This window comes from Thamnophis elegans, chromosome 14 (genome assembly GCF_009769535.1).
Source record: "Thamnophis elegans isolate rThaEle1 chromosome 14, rThaEle1.pri, whole genome shotgun sequence".
Classification (NCBI taxonomy): Eukaryota; Metazoa; Chordata; class Lepidosauria; order Squamata; family Colubridae; genus Thamnophis; species Thamnophis elegans.
This window is the reverse complement of record NC_045554.1, coordinates 8,991,908-9,006,602: the sequence shown is the minus strand read 5'-3', so window position 1 is coordinate 9,006,602 and position 14,695 is coordinate 8,991,908. Positions and strand designations below refer to the sequence as shown.

Here is a 14,695-nt window from a genome sequence, read left to right as displayed (position 1 = left end):
CAGGGGTCCTCAAACTGAGCTGGATACTTGCAATGAACGCTTGTATTGCTGCAAAGAGTCTCCCCCTTCGGGGTCTTTTTGTGTGGGTCAGAGGGGGGGGAGAAATTCTGACGGGGTCTGCTTCAGCCTCCTGGTGAGGGGCTTTGGGCGAAGGCTGGAGGGAAGTACCGCTGGTGGCGAAGAGCCAGAGGGCCTCGTTCCAGTGGGACTGCATCATGGCTTGGAATTGGCTGACCATCTCAGCCCACTGAGCCTCCAGGGGCCGGTTCCTGGCCTTGAACTCCCGCAGGTCTTCCCTCTGCTTGGAAAGCCTCTGCTCTTAGTTCTCAGTGAGGTGCTTCTGCTGAGCCTCCTTCTTGGTCAGATCCAATTTGAACGGAGCTATTTTGCCAACTCTTTCTCCTAGTGGCTGCTTAGCTCCAGCAAGTGCTTCCTGTTGGGGCCCTAAGGAGCCCGGGTGGTGAGTGGCTGGCAGGAGAGGGTCAGGTAGAGGCCCACGAGGTGCCCCTCGATGCGAGTGACATCGAGTTGGCCACGCCCACCCAGTCATATGACCACCTAGCCACGTCCTCCTATCCGGTCATTAGGCAGATCATATCAGTGGTCCACGGGATTTAAAATTAGGAATTTAGTGGTCCCTGAAATCTGGAAGGTTGGTGTCCCCTGATCTATGCCCTCAGGGTCACTTGAATAGCGCAAATCGGAACCTTTTTGGAACTGCTGAAAGGATGGTGTTGTAAGCAGCAGATAAGTGGCGCCGTATTCCTTCCCCTCTGCTGAAATGACGCCACCTATCTGCGGTTAATCGCATAATCTTTTCGGCACCTTGCAAAAAGCATTCCACGCCCATTTGCACCACTAGGGGGACCCTGCGGTCACAGATAAACCTCCAAGGGTCCTCAATGGCTGTCAGAAAGAGTGGTTGCAAGGAATATAAATCCTTCCATCCTCCACCCTTCGGTCAGAACTGAAGAAGCTTCTCGGATGGGAAGCGAAACGTCTTCAAGGGAAAAAAAAGTCCCGTTGCCTCTTGGGGGGGGAAAAAAAACACCTTCGGGACAACCACGACCTGGATGACTCTCCATGGACAAACCCACCCCCCCATACCTACAATTCCAACCCACTTAAGGCTCCCCACGGGCGCGAGCTCGGAGAATGCTATGCCTCAATTGTTCCAAGGGTGCATTTTGTGCTTAAGCCAGACTCCAGCTTCAAGTCAGCATTCTTTAATGCCAAAATGATTTCTTCTTTTGCGGAGGCAGCTGGTGTTTGCCTGAACTTGACTTTTCAGAGAAATGTTCCATGATTGATTGCCTGCTGAACTCCAGTACCCACATACCAGATTTCCTGATATAATTATAGGCTATTGGAAGTTCGGCTTCTGGGAGTGATTTACGGAAAACTTCTGATTGGATCAAAGTCCTGTTATCGGCTTTTCCCTCTATCATTATGATGAACACATTTCATAACTATTTATCCATTGTTCAGTGAGTCCCTTCCCACCAGGACAGCTGTACATCAGATTATTTTTGTTCATTAAAATACAAACCCGAAATCTTTCTACTGGGAATAATCAAAGGGAAATATACAAAGAAAATTAAGTACATATTAACACATCTGCTAACTACAGCTAGAATAGCATTTGCCCAATGCTGGAAACAAAATAATACCCCCTCGGACGAATTAGTGATTAAAAAAACTTTGGATTGTGCAGAGATGGACAAATTAACACTGAAATTAAAAGATAAAGAAGAGTCGGAATATTATGAAATTTGTAACAATTGGTACAAATGGCTGCAAAACAAGAATAGATAGAAGAAGTTGATAGATAGAAGTTTATTTATATGCCGCCCTTTTCCCTGGGGGGACTCAGGGCGGCTCACAATCCAAGAGGGAGGGGGAGACAAACTTTTTGACATATAAGACAATACATAATTAAAAAACACAACATTCATACCATTTGGGCGGGTTACAGTCTTAGCCCCAGGCCTGACGGGATAGCCAGATTCTGAGGGCTGTGCGGAAGGTCTGGAGGGTGGTGAGGGTACAAATCTCCACGGGGAGATCGTTCCATAGGGTCGGAGCTACCACCGAGAAGGCTCTCCTCCGCGTAGTTGCCAGTCGGCATTGACCGGCAGATGGAACTCGGAGGAGGCCTAATCGATGAGATCTAATAGGTCGCGTGGAGGTAATTGGCAGTAGGCGGTCTCTCAAGTACCCAGATCCACTACCATGTAGGGCTTTATGGGTGACAAGTAGCACCTTGAAGCGCACCCGGAGATCGACAGGTAGCCAGTGCAGCTCGCGGAGGATAGGTGTTATGTGGGTGAAGCGAGGTGCACCCACAATCGCTCGCGCGGCCGCATTCTGGACTAGCTGAAGTCGCCGAATACTCTTCAAGGGCAGCCCCATGTAGAGCACATTGCAGTACTCCAGCCTAGAGGTCACAAGGGCACGAGTGACTGTTGTGAGAGCCTCCCGGTTCAGGTAGGGGCGCAACTGGTGCACCAGGCGAACCTGGGCAAATGCCCCCCTGGTCACAGCTGACAAATGGTGTTCGAAAGTCAGCTGTGGGTCCAGGAGGACTCCCAAGTTGCGGACCCTGTCTGAGGGGTATAATGTTTGACCCCCCAGCCTGAGAGGTGGAATACTTGCCGGATTGGTGGGAGGGAAACACAACAGCCACTCGGTCTTATCTGGGTTGAGCACGAGTTTGTTAGCCCTCATCCAGTCCCTAACAGCTTCAAGTCCCTGGTTCATCACGTCCACCGCTTCATTGAGTTGGCACGGGGCGGACAGATACAACTGAGTATCGTCCGCATACTGGTGGTATTTTATCCCGTGCCGCTGAATGATCTCGCCCAGCGGTTTCATGTAGATGTTGAAAAGTAGGGGGGACAAGACCGAACCCTGCGGCACCCCATATGTTAGGGGCCTAGGGGTCGATCTCTGCCCTCCAACTAACACCGACTGCGACCTGTCCGAGAGGTAAGAGGAGAACCACTGCAAAACAGTGCCTCCCACCCCCACCTCCCACCCCCACCTTAATTAATAGAATTAATTAAGCCAAAAAACAATATATATAAATTTATATAGAACTGTGTATAAAGATGTGTAAATATAGAAGCGAAATATTATATACATGTACATGTATGATGACATAACAATGTTGATGTAATGACTGTAAGGTGTTGAAGGGAAAAAATAATAAAAAAAATCTGCTAACAAAAATATTTTTGTTCATTAATTATAAGGTGTTTAGATGTGTGTGTGTTGCATTTTTGCTGGTAAATAAATGAAGGGAGACTAGTATAGATCTATTTCAAGCTATTTAGCTCTCGTCAGCTAGCCATACCCTTGCTGGGATTCGAACCTGGGCTGTTTTTACATCTTAGGCAGTTGCATTAACCTCTAAGCCACAAGCTCTCCTCCCTTATCAGCTGAGCCAGGGGAATGATTAAGTAAATAACTTAGAGGTTAATATAACTGCCTAAGATGTAAAAACAGCCCAAGTTCAAATCCCAGCAAGGGTATGGTTAGCTGATGAGAGCTAAATAGCTTGAAATAGATCTATACTAGTCTCCCTTCATTTACTTACCAGCAAAAATGCAACACAAAAATGGTTTTTCTGCCAGGAAGACTCCTAGGGTGGAGCTGAAAGGCAAAAGGGAAGCAGTATGCTCCCTCCCATATTTGGGTATATCAGGTGCTTTGACAAAACACACACACACACACACTCGCACTGTCTCTCACACAGAAAAATCTGCTGAAAACATCCAACCTGAGTCTCATTCCAACTCTGAAATAGTTCCTCCTGCCTTCAAAATAGGCCATTCCAAAAATGTCTTCCAGAAGAGGCAGCACCTCAAAAGACCCAATTCAGAGTGTCACAAAAGTGCAGCAAGATTCGAAAATGTGCTACGTTCAGGTCAGATTAACTTCCAAGATATGCCAAAAGCTCCCCACAACATCCAGAAGTATCTGGTACCTTTGGAGCTCAACTCTCTGCAGTCCCTTAACAGTATAGTAGAAGCCACGGATGGAAAAGAGCCAACCTTAGAATGAAGGAGAAATTTCCTGACAGTGAGAACAATGAATCAGTGGAACAGAAGTTGCCTCCAGAAGTTGTGGGTGCTCCAACACTTTTAAAGAAGATGTTGGATAAAAAATTTGCCTGAAGTGTTATAGGGTCTCCTGCTTGAGCAGAGGGTTGGACTCCAAGGTCCCTTCCAACTCTGTTATTCTGTTCCGTTCTGTTTCATTCTATTCCATTCCATTCCATTTCTTTACATTACATCCCATCCCATTCCACTCCATATATTTTCTTCTGTTCTGTTCCATTCTGTTCCTATTCTATTCTATTCCATTCCATTCTATTCCATTCCATTCCACTCCATTCCATTCCATATATTTTCTTCTTTTCTGTTCTGTTCTATTCTGTTCCATTCTCTTCCTATTCTATTCTGTTCCTTTTCTATTCTATTCTATCTTATCCTATTCTATTCCATCCATCCCAACCCATCCCATTCCATTCCATATATTTTCTTCTGTTCTGTTCCATTCTGTTCCTATTCTATTCTATTCCATTCAGTTCCTATTCTATTCTATTCCATCATATCCCATCCCACCCCATTACATTCCATATATTCTCTTCTGTTCTGTTCCATTCAGCTCCTACTCTATTCTATTTCTACTTCTGCCTACTCCATTCCTCTCCACTCCATTCCAAGACCAAGAAACAAAGAAGGTGAAGGGAGGAGGAGACTACACAATCCAGTGCATCCTCTCTTTCCCCGCCTTTTCCTCTTTGCCCTAAGAAACAAAGGATACCCTGGGCTCTTGCCGTGTCTCGTCAGCCCCATGCCCTGGGTCACCTCAAAGATCAGCTTTGATTCAATAGGGAGCTTTAAGCCTGATGAACGTCCCGATTCAGCCACCAATAAAGCTTCATTATGAAGAGCATCTTGAATTGTAAAAGGCCGGCCAAACTGCAAAGGAAGCCAGATTCCGCTTTCTCATTCTATGGGGTCATCCTGCTGATCAGCACAGAACAATGGATTGAAACGACAGGAGTGAGGTCTGCCACTGAATTTTGGACCAAAAAAGTTTGCTAACGGTAGACTGAAGATTCAATAATATGGGTATTATACTCCGAGTCAAGGCTGGGTAGCCATCAATCAGTTCTGGTTTGAATTCCTATATAGAGGAAACAATTTGAGGTCCACCAACTCAAACAAGGTGATTCTAGGTCAGTGGTCACCAATTGGTGGCCCGTGAGAAAACTTCGGTGGTCTGCAGAAAAATTATACCAGATGAAGGGAACAGTTAAAGAACAGGGGTTGACTTGGGAGTAAGGCCACAGGTGGACGATGAATGGCCCTCCCATAGGGAATAAAAGAGGAGCGAAAGGGGAGTGGAGTTTGCAGGAGACAATTAGTTCGCTTAATTGGTTCGTGACTCTCTGAGGCTCCTTGCCAAGTTCTGCAGATATCGGCCTGGCAGCTCTCCAAGCCAGAGAAGGTCTGTGACTGTAAATCCTCCCTTGAAAGACTTTGCTGGATGTGAATGAGCAGAATTCACAGTACATTAATAAAAGAGGTTTTTGTCGGGACAAGGAGTTTGCTTCAGGCTCTTGGGAAGCCTCGCTCAGAATAGTGGTGTAAAATCTTAGGGATGTATCCCCTAGTAACTAACGTAACACTTATTTTTAATAGGGAGCTATGGGACTAAGATTCCATAATCCTATCTACCCTGGATGGATTCACGTAGAAAAGCTACAGGGTAAGGTTTGTCTGTTGGGTGACATCACCAAATTGTGTGTAAAAACATCACCACGGCATAATAATCCCTAATCATTAAGGTAAAGGTTCCCCTCGCATATATGTGCTAGTCGTTCCTGATCTAGGAGGCAGTGCTCATCTCTGTTTCAAAGCTGAAGAGCCAGCGCTGTCCGAAGACGTCTCCATGGTCATGTGGCCAGCATGACTCAACGCTGAAGGAGCACGGAATGCTGTTCCCTTCCCACCAAAGGTGGTGCCTATTTTTCTACTTGCATTTTTTACATGCTTTCGAACTGCTAGGTTGGCAGAAGCTGGGACAAGTCACGGGAGCTCACTCCGTTAGGCGGCACTAGGGATTCGAACCGCCGAACTTTCTGATCGACTTAGACACTGAGCCACATGCAATAAATTCCCTCTTTTGAAAAATACTAGCAGAAACCGAAAGCATAGATCGTGCGCGTGTTTGTAAAACAAATGTTAACCTTCCGAAGAAACGGTGATTAAAGAATCGTTCAATGTTATGACACAAAGTCTGGGGAAAAACTGCAAGGAAAGAAAAACTTCCTCCCCATAAAACCTTTTTCTTACCTCAATCAGCTTCCTTTCATAAGAATTTGCACGTTCCTCATTGTTTTCCACTTGCTTTTGTTCGGGAAGAGAGATTTCACTATCTGCGTTCCAAAGATTTGGCAAGACTGGAAGCAAAATAAAACACAGGCTGCCGTCAGTAAAGAGAGATCGGTTTCATCCGATAAATCCATTCGCCGCAGATCGTTTTTACCTTTAGAAGCACCACCGAAATCTGTCATTCTGAGTCACGTTTCCTAGCATGATCTGCCACAGGGTGGAGGAATCCATGGTCATGCTAATGACCAGTTCCCATCAACCTCACCCAGAATCAGGCAAGAATCACAGTGGACCACAAAGCGAACGATATTGTTGTGGCCCACCGGTTGTTGCATAAAAGTGGCTTTCTGACCCAGAAAGCCCCTTTAGATCAGTCGCTTTTGCATTGTGGCTTAACACCAGCTTCTGATTCTAGTTAGTGGTGGCCTGCCGACAGAGCTGGCAGCAGAGTCAGATAGTGAGGAGGTTGGAAGAGGAACATGGACCAGTCCTGGGGGCTGAGGAAAGCTCAGACGAGGGGTCTGCGTCGGAGGCAGAGAGGGAGCTAGACAGCAGTGAGGCAGAGGAACAGCTGGAGCCTGTTCCCAGTGTGCGCATGCGCAGAGCTGCCAGAAGACAAGAACGACTAAGAAAGCAGGATCGACTTGGGAGTAAAGCCGCACCTTGAAGGTGATTGGCCCCTCCCACAGGAAACAAAAGAGGAGATAACGGGAGGGGGATTTTGCAGGAAATTATTTGTTCATTCAGTCGTTTCAAGAGAAGAAATTTTTGTTTGTGACTATAAGAGACTCTGTGCCAAGATTTGCCTTGCCCTGCGTTTGGAAACTAGTTATCTGGCAGCTCTCCAAGCGAGATAAGGTTCGTGTGGATAAATATTCCTCGGAAAGACTGTTTGCTAAGCCTTGCTGACTGTGAATGAAAGGAATTCATAGTGGTATAAATAAAAGAAGTTTTCCTGGGACCCAGACTCTGCTTCTTTCTTTTTAAGGAAGCCTGGGTCAGAACACATATGCAGATCCTGGAAAAGATAACAATGGTATGTGGGAATGGCCTTGGGAGACAGGAGGGAGAGTTACAGTCTAGACAACTTATCCCTCAAAGCTATTTAGGAACACGGTTGATGGGGGAATCTGGATTCCCCATTGATTTTTCTTATCAGAAAGTTGGAAAAGTGGATCGCATGACCCTGGGAGGCTGAAGCCGTCATAATACCAGTCTGTTTCCAAACGTCCAAATGTTGATCACTTGATCCTGGGGATGCTGCAGTAGTTGCAAATTTGAAAAAAGAGACCTGCGTTCTTTGGTCGGTGCCGTTAACTTTGAATGTCATGAAATGCACTGCTGTAAGTCAGTGACGTGCAGTGAGGTTTATGGCTGGTGAGGCACTGACACAGTGGTGAGTTTCAAATTTTTTAGACTTGTGGACTTCAGCTCCCAGAATTCCACTGAGCCAGGCATGCTCAGTTCCGATTTAAAGCGACAGCATTTGCTTTTCCTCCTTTGCGAAAAAGTTTCCTTCATTCTTTTTCTTCTCCCTCCCACTCCTTCCTCCCTCTTTTTAGGCTTTTAAACCCTTGCTTAACTCTGCTCGAGTGATCATAAAACACCTAAAGTCAGACTAGATGAGGCACGTCATTCTCCTGCCTCCTCCTGTAGAGGGCGCTTTTTCAGAGGCTTTTTTAAAACAGTTAAGCAGAGTCATCCACGGTGACTGGCAGCAACTAGCTCAGCCTGACCTCAGCTCTTACCTTTTTCCTTTACATTTTTTTTTCTTTTCATGATGACAGTGGTGAGGCTCTGCCTCCTCTGCCTCCCCTGACTGCACGTCCCTGCTGTAAGTCGAGGACTATCTGTTATTGAAATAGTGTGACTTTGGAAATCGGAGCTGACCTTCCAGAAGTCATAGAAGAATCCAAGAAGTGTTGGGCTGCTGGGAGTTCGCAGGGGTTCGGGAGAACCTCTAGCTAAGATTCTGTGCAGTTTGGAGAACCCCCAAAATGCCACTCCTGGCTGGCCACGCCCACCCCTCCCCAGAGTCCCCACATGACCCGTTTTGGATGCCGGTAAGTGCAGGGCACGGAGAAGAGGGCCTCTGGAGCCTGTAGAGGCCGTTTTTCCGCCCTCCCGGAGACTCAAGGAAAACCTCAGGAGCCCGGGGAACGCAAAAACGCCCCTCCCCAATCGTGGTGCAGGAGGCTGACTAGGCCGCGCCCACCCAGCTACCCAGCAGAGAACCCCTTGCTAAAAATTTTGACCCCCCTCCCCCGAGTGTCTTCCTCTGAGTTGAACCAAGCCAAGGGAAACAGCAGGGGTGCTAAAAAAAAATCTGTTTGCTTAACCGAGACCAACAATAACAACAACTACTACAACAAAAATCCCACCCACTCCCCTTTCCTATAGCTTAAAGCGACGAACTCAGCGGTTGGCTGTGTTTACAGTATATTATGTGCTTAACCAGATTGCTGAATTAACCCATTTTCGGGGCTTACACAGTGCATCAAATCATCCCTTCAACCAAATGGCCTAGATTCACACAAAACGGTAATACACACTCACACACACACACACACACACCAGAAAGAGAGAGAGAGCTGAGAGCTGAAGTTAAAACTAATCACATTCAGTGGGGGGGGCATTTTTTTGGGGGGGGGATCATGATTGTGTATTATGTAAAAGCAAGCACTCTGCAGGTGCAAATGCCATTAGACAGGAAAGTTTTTTTTTTTAATTCTGTTTGTGGGGGGAAAATCCCAAAACGAAGGATGGAAAATATACCGGTTAATGGAAGATAAAATGGCAATGTTGATCCCTGAATGGCCCTGCTCGCCACTGGCAACTTTTAAACTGGCAGCTCAATATTTCAGATAAAACAGCAGCTAAGCAGCGGAGCAATGAAATTGCTTACACGTCTCTCAAAAAAATGGAACGAATTGAAGCCCCAGATAGAGAATTTCTCATCTCTCTCTCTCTCTCTCTCTCACACACACACACACACACACGCACACGCAAACCAGAGATAAGAAATGTCTAGAATTTTTTGTGCACATGTGTAGGCCTTAAAAACCTGCTTCAATCACCTCAACTCTGAAGGTGTCAAAAATCCCCAAATCCATCATCACCTGGGAGGAAAACCAGCCAAGAGAATGCGACTTCATGGAGAATGTCAATATAAACTGAATGAAGATAATCCAATAATAAAAATTAAATCATCACAATCCCTCCTCTTCCTTTCTTCCTCCCCCCCATACTTACTTCTTTGAATATCTACAGCTAGATTTCCTTCCTTCCTTTTTTCCTTTCTTCATCCTCCCTCCATCTCCCTCCTTCCTCCTTACTTACTTACTTCTTTGAATATTTATAGCTAGATTTCCTTCCTTCTTTTTTCCCTTCTTCATCCCTCCTTCCATCTCCCTTCTTCCTCTCTTCCTTCCTTCCACCATCTCCCTTCCTCCCTCTCTCTCCCCTCCCTCCTTAGTTATTTACTTTTTTGAGTATCTATAGCTTAGATTTCCTTTCTCCCTCCCTCCCTCCTCCCGTCTTCTCCCGCCCTCCCTCCTTACTTACTTCTTTGAATATCTATACTAGGATTTCCTTCCTTCATCCCTCCTTCCATCTGCCTTCCTCCTTCCCTTCCTCCTCCCTCCCTCCCTACTTAGTTACTTATTTCTTTGAATATCTATAGCTAGATCTCCTTCCTTCCTTCATCCTTCCCACTATCTCCCTTCCTCTTTCCCTCCCTCCTCCTCTCTTATTTCCCTCCTCTATCACCCCTCCTCCCTCCTTACTTCTTTGAATATCTACAGCTAGATTTCCTCCCTCCCTCCCTCCCTCCCTCCCTCCCTTCCTCCCTTTCCAAACAAAACACCCATTTAGGTATATCTATAGCTGTTTTGGACCCATTCTTGTAAACAAAGACAAAGTTTGAGGGCCAAAACATTCTCTGTCAGCAGGCCAAGTACAGGTATTAAACCCGAACACAGGACAATATATATGGATCATTCACTCTCAGGCTACCTGTGTCAGTCCTACAGGGTTTAAACAGATAAGAATCAAATGCAGGCGAGCCAATTCACTTTACTATAAGGCTACTTTGGCAGGACCCTTGCAAGTTTGAAGTACGATTCGCCCCCTGCCTCCTATGCAGCCCAAGAAACTAGGGAGGGTCCCTCCTGATCCTCTTTCCTCCACCCATTTATGCAGCTGCGGCTATGCTGTCTCTTATCTCCCCGTATCCCTTGGCAGCATCTTTTCGCTCTGTCTCCCAAGGTCTTTTTCACCTGCCATGACAATCTGGAAGCTTCGCTTGCCTCATTGTACGTTGAAACCCAATTTAAACTGTACTAACAACAGAGCGAAGGCAGTGCCAACTTAAGCAAATTTACTTAGTTTTGCAGCTGCTCGCCTGGTTCCGAGCCAAATCGCTCAGCTTAGCTGCGTGACGTTTTCAGTAGGAAGCACTGACAGTTAACATGCAATATATAGCCATAGCAATAACACAGGATTAAGACTTATATACCGCTTCACAGTGCTTTTACAGCCCTCTCTAAGTGGGTTTACAAAGTCAGCCATTTCCCCCAACAATCTGGGTCCTCATTTACCAGCCACGGAAGGATGGAAGGCTGAGTCAACCTTGGTCAGCCAATGAGAATCGAACTGCTGGCAGTCAGCAGAGTTAGCCTGCACTACTGCATTCTAACCACTGCACATCATGGATGGATGGATGGATGGATGGATGGATGGATGTAAGGAAGGAAGGAAGGAGAAAAGGAAGGGCAACAGCAATAGCATATACCGCTTCCACAGGGCTTCACAGCCCTCTCTAAGCCAGTTTACAGAGTCAGCCTCTTGCCCCCAACAATCTGGCTCCTCATTTTACTGGCCTCGGAAGGATGGGTCACATTGAGCAAGTGAGAATCCGAACTGCTGGCAATCAGCAGAGATAGCCTGCACTACTCCATTCTAACCACTGTGCACCATGGAAGGAAGGAAAGAAGGAAGGAAAGGAGGAAGGAAGGAAGGAAGGAAGGAAGGAAGGAAGGAAGGAAGGAAGGAAGGAGAAAAGGAAGAGCAACACTACTATACCGCTTCATAGGGCTTTCCAACCCTCTCTAAGCGGTTTACAGAGTCAGCCTCTTGCCCCCAACAATCTGGGTCCCTCATTTTACCAACCTCAGATGGAGGCTGTCAACCTTGAGATAGTGAGAATCGAACTGATAACAGTCAGCAGAGTTAGCCTGCAATGCTGCATTCTAACCACTGCACAGGCAGGCAGGCAGGCAGGCAGGCAGGCAGGGAGGGAGGGAGGGAGGGAGGAAGGAAGGAAGGAAGGAAGGGCAACACTTATATACCACTTCACAGGGCTTTCCAGCTCTCTCTAAGCGGTTTACAGAGTCAGCCTCTTGCCGCCAATATCTAGTTCCTCATTTTACCCACCTCGGAAAGGATGGAAGGCTGAGTCAACCTTGAGCCTGGTGAGATTTGCACTGCCAAATTGCAGGCAGCTGGCAGGCAGCCGGCAGTACTGCACTCTAACCACCTGCGCCACCATGGCTCTTATTCTCTCATTTGACTCAGAATTCACTAGGTGAGAAGACTTTCTTCTGTGACCTTTTATGCAGAGACAACACACGGTTTATGTAAGCCCAGATCAACAACCCTCCTCAACGTTAGCCACCTCTTCAAAGTTTAGAAGTTCTGAATCCCACATAAACCTGAGGGGAGGTGGGAGAAATTTCAGCTGGAGAGGTGGGGGGGGGGCCTCCTGAGGAAGTGAGGAAAGAACAGAGAAAAAAGGACTGTTCCACAGCTTGTTTTCTAAACAGTTTGCCCCCACTGTGACCAACCATGTTATGATTGGCCACCCACCTCAATGGCAGCTATTTTGAGAGAAGGCCCACAGCATGCTCTCAATGTATCAAGGGCTGAGAGGTGTGGAAAGCTCTGGCGATATCTTTACCGATGCGTTTTAGTGGGTAGTGGGATCTCCAAACAGCATCCGGATGGAGGGGGTGAATGATGAGGTCACCTGCTACATAACATAACAACGGATGTATTGTTCGACCATGGAGTTAGACGATACGTAGCCATAACAACATTCTTTCTAGAAAGCCAAGGTCATCTTTGCACTCTGCACCTGCCGAACTGAATGGGTGGAAGCTGCCAGTGTGGCAGTGGGAGATTGGACCATATGATGGACTTATGGGTGTGGGGGCAAGATCTTGAAACTTTCAACTGGGTGGGAAAACCAGGAAGCTTTCAGATTCGGGTTTTCACAGATGTGCCAACACGTCTCTCTTAATAAATTGGAACTTTGAGAAATGCTTGCCTCGTGCTCTGATTTCATTTTGAATACTATTTAGAACCCTGACATTAGGACTAGTCTACCTTCTGTTGTGCCCGCCACCTGCCAGCACAACTGGCGGCAAACTCAGACGAGGAGGAGGTTGGGGAGGAACTTGGGCCAGTTCTGGAGCCTGGAGAAGGCTCTGATGGATGGTTTAGGGTTAGGTTTAGGGTTAGGTTTAGGGTTAGGTTTAGGGTTAGGCTTAGGGTTAGGGTTAGGTTTAGGGGTTAGGTTTAGGGTAGGTTTAGGGTACTGAGTGCTTGGAAATGCGCAGATTTGCCCTCTGCGATTATGTCATTGCGGTAGGGGTCGCGTTTTCCTTAGCGCTTCGAATGGCGCAAATTAGTCTTCGCGCTTATGTCTCCGCAGATAAGGGCTTCGCGGATTTGTTGTGGAACCATGTTGAACAGCCCCTCCCTGGCTGGGGAATAAATAGAAAGAAAGAGGAGTGGCTGTCGTAGGAGACAACAGTTCATATTTCTGAAGATTTCGCTCATTGTGTTTTGTGGACACAAAGACTGATTGCCAGAACTTAATTTGCAGCTTTCCCTCACAGCCTTACAATTATCGCAAGGAACTTGATAAGGTCTGTTACTGCAGTTTAACTCTTTGAAGGACTGCTGCCTGGACATTTCAATGTGTGGATGCCATTCATTCACAAGAGGGAAATAAAGAGGGGTTTTTTTTCATGACAAGGAGTTCGTCTCTTGTTTCTGCTAAGGCTGGGTCAGAACACCTTCAGTCATGGAAGCTTCCTTGAAGACTCTGGGACCATCATTCTTTCTTGGCCCATCCTACCTTAACCAGAGTGTTCTTCTTAGGCAAGGTGTGACAAGTAAAACTACTTGAAACTAAATACATACATGCAAGAGTGGACTCATTGGAGAAGACTCTCACGTTGGGAAAGACTGAAGGCAAAAAAGGAGAAGGGGATGGCAGAGGAGGAGATGGCTAGACATTTTAATGTTTGTTATTGTTTTAATGGCTTTTAGTGTTTGTCTATGGATATTCTCAGTCATCCAGGTCATGGTTGTTCCAAAGGTGCTTTTCCAAGAAGCTGAAGAGCTTCTTGGGTGAGAAGTGAAACATCTTCAAAGCAAAACCAGACAGTCCAATTGCCTCTTGAAAAGAAAGGACCTTTGGGTGTGTTTAAAGATTTTTTTTTTCATATTTAACAGGGATAGAAGTAAAATGTCAGGCCTGCAATTATATTCCTTTAGAATTTTGGCCTACCACACTTTCTCTTATTTCATTATGCTATGTCATTAGTATAGTTGATGGGAGGGAGGGAACAGACAGGAGTAGGATTGTGGAATGTATTGTTTTCATTCTTTTCTAGAAGCCAAGGTCATCCTTTGTCTCCGCACTTTTACACCTGACCGGAAGCAGCTGGGTGTGGATGCCAGCGTGGAAGAAGAAGAAGATTTGGACCATGTGATGATGGTCGTGTGGGGACAGATCAGAACTTTTAACTGGGTGGAATTCTGATGTAATTTCCAGAATTGGGATTAACACAGATGTGCTAAGATGTCTGCTTTATTAAATTGGAACTTTAAGGATCGTTTTGCCTTGACTGTGATTTAATTCTACATGATACTTGGAACGCTGACATAAATATATTGGTACTAGAATTCTTACAAAGTTTGTGAATGAAGAGATAGCACAACAATCCATGCTATGCTGAGACCTTCCTGCCCCCATGTTGAGACCCAGAATATGACGTCTTAAATTGTCTTTCAATAATGAAAAAAAGATGCTAGTTGCCTAATTGATTAATCACCAAATGCTTCTAATGAATTAATTACCAATCGCCTACTAGTTTTGATGGAGAAGGGCCGCTAATGAAATCTCCGCACCGCCCGATGGGTCTAGCATTCTCAAGGACAGCCAAAAGGATGAGGCCAGCTGACAGATTCAACATCATTCTATTACCCATACATCTACA

At 46.2% G+C, this 14,695-nt stretch overlaps 1 protein-coding gene across 1 annotated transcript in view; it reads right to left on the bottom strand.

The window, feature by feature from the left end:
* Positions 1–6,589, bottom strand: part of LOC116517846 (sorting nexin-29-like) — an 83,559-nt gene extending 76,970 nt beyond the window's left edge. Inside the window, exons 1-2 of the mRNA XM_032231019.1 lie at positions 6,562–6,589; positions 6,369–6,475 (exon numbers count right to left, since the gene is read on the bottom strand). Coding sequence (XP_032086910.1) covers positions 6,369–6,475; positions 6,562–6,589 — 135 coding nt within the window. The remainder of the gene's footprint in view (positions 1–6,368; positions 6,476–6,561) is intronic.
* Between the last annotated feature and the right edge of the window lie 8,106 nt (positions 6,590–14,695).